This window comes from Solanum lycopersicum, chromosome 12 (assembly GCF_036512215.1).
Source record: "Solanum lycopersicum chromosome 12, SLM_r2.1".
Lineage (NCBI taxonomy): Eukaryota > Viridiplantae > Streptophyta > Magnoliopsida > Solanales > Solanaceae > Solanum > Solanum lycopersicum.
In genome coordinates this window covers 40,885,342-40,892,285 of record NC_090811.1, presented here as the reverse complement: position 1 = coordinate 40,892,285, position 6,944 = coordinate 40,885,342, and the positions used below count along the sequence as shown (strand labels likewise).

At 43.3% G+C, this 6,944-nt stretch overlaps 1 protein-coding gene across 1 annotated transcript; it reads left to right on the top strand.

Moving 5' to 3' along the window:
• Positions 1–235: 235 nt before the first annotated feature.
• LOC138340366 (uncharacterized) lies at positions 236–1,186 on the top strand. Its single transcript, XM_069292080.1, has 2 exons — positions 236–589; positions 812–1,186. The coding sequence occupies exons 1-2, from the start codon at positions 236–238 to the stop codon at positions 1,184–1,186; spliced, it is 729 nt and encodes a 242-aa protein (XP_069148181.1).
• The last annotated feature ends 5,758 nt before the right edge of the window (positions 1,187–6,944 follow it).

Sequence of the window (6,944 nt, the reverse complement as noted above, 5' to 3'; positions counted from 1 at the left end):
AATATGGGGTGAATAGAATAATGGTGTAGTCTCTGAAAATACAACATCTGTTGACACCAAATATTTGCCAAGTTCGATAGAATAATATCGATACCCCTTTTGGAGACGAGAATAACCTAGAAACACACACTTCAATGCCTTGAGATCCAAGACAAATTAGTTCTCTCACTAACTTATCTCTCTAAAACAAACACTCTCTAACCTTACAATGTCCAGGCGTTGCTAACGGATAGTAATGGGTAGCTCAGAAACGTCAATCATGGTGCGTGAGTTACCTGCGGCGAATCTCCGACCGCCGGACCAGCCCCAGAAAGGGCGCTTGGAGGAAAGGAACCCATCTCTAGTTAATACCCCATCTAATTCATCGAATAACTCCAGGAAATTGAATGCTCCTGGCGAGATGAACAGTGAAGGTTCTCGGAGGGAAGAAGATGGGAATAACAACAATATTCTTTCAGATTTAATCAGGTGTCATCAGCAATCTAGTCGATTAAAGCTACATCATAATCAATTGTCGAGAAACAATAAAGAATCAATGGAAAAAATGAAAGTGAGAAGTCTGGGAACATCGCGACTGAAGCTCACAAAGGTAAAATGCTAAATCGATCAACTCCCAGCAAATTCGAGAAAAACAATTGTTGAGGTTGATTCTCAAGGGGAAGATGTTCACATTACAACAATATCAAGTGAAATAGACCCAAAAATTGATGGTAACAAGAACATTAGTGGTCAAAAGGCCATTCGAACGAACAATGTTACTGGCAAAGCTGATACAACTACTGGTACATTTCATGAAGGTAATCAGAAATAGAATCGTGAACAAGTGAATAAAGAAAAGAGCACTGAAAAAGGAAATCACAACAAAGAAAATATAGATGCAAGCTTAGCCTCTACGCTGCCTCATAGCAAGGTCATAGCTCGTGAACATGATAATATTGAGGTGGACAGTTCTGCAAGCTCCTCATTCGCATACAATCCTAAGGTTGCAGATGTGCAACAACAAGACCATCAAAGAACTCTCAAAGAGCAAGCAAGGGAGGCAAATCAACCAGGTAGCAGTACTAACTATTACTCTAATAACAATTATATTAGTAAGGAAGTTAACAATGGCCATGAGCATGAAAATGCCATGGGAAAGTCAGCTGGTAGGAGTAGAATACAGGAACAAGAGGAAGGAAACATCTAAAAGGAATACCAATAGGAAAGGGACTAATATGAGAAAGCCAATACCAATGCAGTCTTGGAAGGTAATATTAGTTGTCAAGGTATGGCGCAAATGGATAAGAGCGATAAGAAACAATGGGAGCAAAACTGGAACATTGAGGAAAGGAATCAAGCTCTAAACTAGAGGACAATCAACAACATAACAATAGGCAAAATCAATATTATAGAGAGTTTCCTAAGATTTCTAGCAATTTTGAAAGAAGAGGTTCAAAATGCCAACCAAAATGTTCCTAACCCAAATACTAGCTCTTTCCATAGGAGTAAGAATATCCTTGTCACAAAACAGAATCAGGTTCACGAACCTGCTCCTTATACTGTTATCCAAACTCTAGTTGCAAGATTGAGGCACATACATGCTGCTCAAGTTCCTACTGTGGTGTTGAGAACCATTCCTAAACAAACTACCAAGAAGGGGCAGCCTACTGTGTTCTTTGATATGTATGATTACATGCATACTTTGACTGCGGACTGTAAGTACACCGTAGTTGGGAAATTTAGTACTACTAACCCTAAAGTGGAGCTGATCTCGAAGATTTTTATACAACAAACTCAATTAAGTGGGGAGTGGGTCAATATAGCACATTACAATGCAAAATATGTGTTTATTGGGATCGTTCCCACCAGGAAAATAGTCTAGACTTAACTTCAACCTGTTATTACTATTGTTTGGTCAATGACTTCCCTGGAAAGTAAAAAAAACAATAAAAGGGGGGTTTCTAATTCTAAATGAATGAAAATAACTAACGCAAATGAAAGAGACACTTAACAGCTTTGAACGTTGGATTTTAATCAATTAATCAAAGTAACTAGGGTTTACGTGTTCCCCAGAGGTTCATAACTTGATAATTCTAACTATAACAATTCTTTCCTAGTATCTTGCATGCAAAGTGATAAGTTATGTATTTCTAAATCCTTGGTCCGGCATCTAGAAAATCTCACTCCGCACCTTGGTCCGGCTACGTGTGTTGCTTTCCTAACCCTTATCTTTACCTCATATTAAGCATTGTATTCGATATTTGACTAAGTTATTACCTCGTACCAATCAATACTAGCCTATTAGATAGTACATACTAAATCTATGTTGATAATTCTTTTCCTATTATCTATCTTCTTAGTCCAGCAAGTAGCATTAAGGCGAGTTCTAACGTTGACCATCCGTTAAAAAGACATCTAAGCGAAAGAATTATTAATACATGCAAGACACTATTCTAGAATTGTTATTTTAGTTAGGTTTTATCTCATTATTTGCCTATGGTTCCCACAACCCTAGTTATGGAGTTTAGTTACCCATAGTCATAATCACAATATTCAAATATACTAAATAAGAATTCATGTACTTACTTCAATGAGAAAGAGTAAAATCCAAAAGTTTGCTTGATTAATCATCAAAATTCACTTCCATGAATCTCAAAGTAATTGATAATCTCACAAAAAGTGTAATAATTATCAAGAATCTCACACTATTACACAAAGTCTAATAATATGATGTCTAACAATCCAGAGTCTAACCTCAAAACCGAGGTTTTTTGAACTATTTATAAAAAAATAAAAACCTAATTAAACAAGGACTCTTTTTGCTGGGAATCTGCCAAAATGCGACAAGGTCGACGGACCTCGCGACGGATCTTCATGGTCACGATAGATCGTCATGGACTACGTCGTCCCATACATATGCAATTTCGTCTGCTGCTCTTCTTCATTACCCTCGACGGCAAGTATGACGGACCGTCATAGGCACAACGATCCGTCGAGGGTCTTCGTTTCAAAACACTTCAACTCTTGGAATATGGGTACTAGGATCACTTCTCTGAACTTCATGACGAACCTGCAGGACGGGCCGTCATAGTCACGACGGACCGTGACAAGCTTCGTAACCCCACACTTGGTCATACTTCCCCATCTTCCTTCAGCAGCTGCACTATGCTGCCACCTACGGGCCGTCATGGGCTCCGTAGGTGGTCTTTTCTACATTTTTTCGCTCAAAATCTCCACATTCAGCTTTGGATAGATTTCCTACAAAATAAAAAAAACTTATATAAAAAATTAGCACAAAAAGGCTTTTGGACGTACTAAACTTAAGGAAAAAGTATTAATAATATCGTGAAACCACGGTATATCAACACCCTCAACTTAAATTCGTTGTTTGTCCTCAAGCGACGCACTATGACTCAATACAACATCTTTGTATAATAGTATCCATGTTTCATCCTTTGCAATCATTTGGCTATCAATACCGATTAATCTCATCAAATCTATGCATGCTATCACTATTACGCTTGAACTACACAGACTCACCATGCACTAACACCTGTCCTCTTCAACTTCTCACTGAGGTGCTAACAATTCCGGTATTGCAACTAGTGTCCTCACTTCAAAACAAAATCCTCATTTTGCACATAATGATTTCAATTTGAGTATAAGGACTACTTTTCAACACTCGCTCTCAGAACAAAGTCACACTCATTCATACCTATTGCCATAAGCTTGCCCTTATTTTCACTGCCTTAAGTTGGCTATACAACTCTTAGGATCACGATAGTACTTTCTTGGCTTGTAACATAGGCTCAGGGTCAGGTAGGGTATATTTAGGTATATTTAGTGACTTTTTGCCCTCCTTGACATATCGGCTAAACCTTCCACTTTCTATCATTTTATCTTGCCCAGTTTCTCATATTCTTTCACCTTGCTATTTTCTCTTCTTTCTTCATTTGTGTAAGTGACTCTCTTCTTTTCTTGCTTGTATTTCTTGTATATTTTTCTTTTTCTTTGCTTTTGTTTCAACTGATTCTTGAGTCACTTTACTTTTGTTCTTTCTCTCTCTTTGTTCTTTCAACCCCACTTTCCAGAGCATTCCTTATAATAGCCACCCTCAACTCATGGCTTTGCCATGAGTCAAAGTACACAATACCCAAAATTGGGTCATGGACATAACGAAGGTTGTTTACTGCATTAGCCACCCTCAACTTATGCTTTTGGCATAAGCTGAGGTGCACATTTCCAAGGAGGGACCAGGGCCAACACATTGTTCCCAGAAAAGATCGGTTGGGGTGAAAAAGAAAGGTCTATTTTAAGCTGAGATCATTTGGATCAAAGAAGGATAAATTTCATTTGGTTTTATTCTATTTAGGCTAAAGATGTGCTATATTGAATAAGGGCCTATGATCCTTTCCTAATTGTCTATTACAACTTACTTTTAGCAGGACTAACCAGGCAAGTTCTAGCTCAGTACCAATAGTGGAGTATTCAAATCTTCCTCACACTCACTTGACATCTCATCACTATACCAGATTATCAGACACCTAGTTCGAATTTAAGATTTAAGGTAATGCAATGGTGTAACTCTATGTCATACTTAGAGCCACACAACTATCAGTTACTATGCCTAGTCATGCATAATTTTCAAGTTTATCAGGATATCATTTTAGCCATCATGCTCCAGAATTAAACTATGTACAAATGATATAGACATGCCGATTCAACAGAAACAATAATCAGTCTTTTGGGGAAAAAGAACACAGGCAAGAAAACCCCAAAAGAGGATAGTGAATTGGGCTACTCAGACTTCACCCTAACACTCACTTTCCATTTACCCCACCCCCAACAAAAAAGCATGCAATTGTCCCCAATGCATAAAAATTTAAATACTAGAGTGGTAGGTGAAGAAAACCTGTGGCGCAAAGCACCGTCGATCAGCAAGCTGGTGGGACCGGTTCCCCGGAACCCACGTCCTCTGCAATCTGGACACCCTCACTAGTGTCCTCAGCAACAACCGCACTATTAGTAGTGCCTCCTGCTATCTCCACAGTTTGGGAGCTAGACGCCCCAGCCTTTAACTCTGATGCTCTCATCTGGTGCGCCTCCTCCTCAGCAAGTAAGGCTCTCCTCGTAGCCTCCATCTCTCGGCGCTCTTTCTTCTGTGCTCGCGCCTCGTCCTCTGCTCGACCCCTACGCCTCTTGGCATGCTCTCGAGGGGGAGGTGGTGGAATCTCTGAGGTTGCGAATAGGGCCGCTAGCACTGTGTCCTCAGCAGGCTCGACAGAAGGGGCCTCAGACTCCGGCACCCTAGCCTCTAAGATCGTGTCGATATCTGCAAGAAGACTGTCAACTGTAGCTTGAATAGTCGACATATCCACTAGCGGGGCTGGTCGGGCTAGCACCCTCAACTCAAAGGCATCCAGGCGCTGGTTAACCTCAGCGATCTTCCGCTCTGTATACTGTACAATTTTCCGCTCTAGGCGCTCTTCTGACTCAGTAATAGACTTCTGCATCCACGACTGGATATGATGCAGAATTTTAGCCCTTTGCGCCTCTAATTTTTGGACCCTAGCAAGCGGGACCAGTGCCGGTAGAGGGACTGTGCGAGAGGATCTCGGGACAATGCTACTAACCGAGATAGACTTGACCGGGGTAGTGTCAATGGACGCTGCCTGTGTAGCCGTGCGGGCCTGGGCTACCGTATCAGCAAGATCATCAGCAAGTGGGGGCAGCTCTGGACGGGGCCATCTGCGTGGAGCCAACTCATTAGCCTCATCTCTGATGAGGTTGACGTCAACAGTGACCTGCGGGGTCTTGAGCTGATCTATGTGCCATATAGGCACACCTGCGGACCTACAGAGAGCACAGATCATGCACAGGAAAGGGTAAGTAGTAGTGACCTTGAATGCCCTCTCGTGCATGACTGCCTGTAGAAGCCACGCGAAGTCCACCTCAAACCCGGCTATCATCGCCGCCATCAACACTGCTTGATCCCAGGTAACGATATTATCATCAGCTGTGGGGGAAAGGCAGTGACGGACAAGCAACCACAAGAACTTTGCCGTGAAAGTGAGGTTGGCCTTCTTGATGGCCCCCTTTGGCTCAGTCACCCAGTCGGCACCCTCTCCATCAAATGACAGGTGCAGGGCCATCCACCTATTGGTGGTCTCTCTCAGTGCAGGCTCGCGCAGGAACTAGCCATCTTTAACTATCTGCCAGCGGTAGTCAAACTCGGCAGTGAGGGAGGTCCGAGTAGCATCAACACCCTCGCCGTATAGAAACGACGGATGGAAGGCAGGGAAATGTCAACCCTTACGCCCTGTACTCGGACGTGCTCCAGTGGGGCCTGTTTAGCGGGGGTAGCCCGCCTATGTATCTGCAATCGGAGAGTTGCTACGTAGGATGCGTAGAACTCTCGGACCATTTCTTCACTGTAACGTCCCAACGGACGTGCTGTCCACTCCAAGCGATGCCTGGTGAAGAGATCGTGGATCTCAGGCATCGTCGGGAGGCTCCCTATAAGGACCCGCCGCTCCAAGGTGAGCGTTCGAGTCATCACTCCTTTATCAGTCAGGAACTTGGCATCGGAGTAGACTTGAAATTGCCCGTCGACACACAACTGGTTGGGCTGGTCAAAGGCTGGGGTGGGGACCTGAGCTTGTGAGCCTGATGTACATTCTGAACTGCCAGCCTCATCAGACGAGGCCAATGCTGCAGCGGTGGCGGGTGCGGGAACCTCAGCAGAGCCGGAGGCTTCCTCGGACTATGATACTCCTAAGGATCCAGACGCTTCTTCTTCATTTATGGCTGACCTAGAGGGTGTGCCGGTCAGTGTGCGATCCTCATCAAACTGGGAGGCAGTGACTACACCGGACGCCACCTTTTTTTGGTGTGGCTCTGGGAGCACCTGCAGCATGGGAAGGGGTGGAAGTGCCTGGGGGCACATACTCAGGGTCACGCTCATC

What these genes read in the sequence shown, in the direction of transcription:
- LOC138340366 (XM_069292080.1), top strand. Translation starts at nt 236, where the DNA reads ATGGGTAGCTCAGAAACGTCAATCATGGTGCGTGAGTTACCTGCGGCG. An exon ending in CGCGACTGAAGCTCACAAAG is followed by an intron (nt 590 to 811) that starts GTAAAATGCTAA and finishes AATCAGAAATAG; the next exon opens with AATCGTGAACAAGTGAATAA.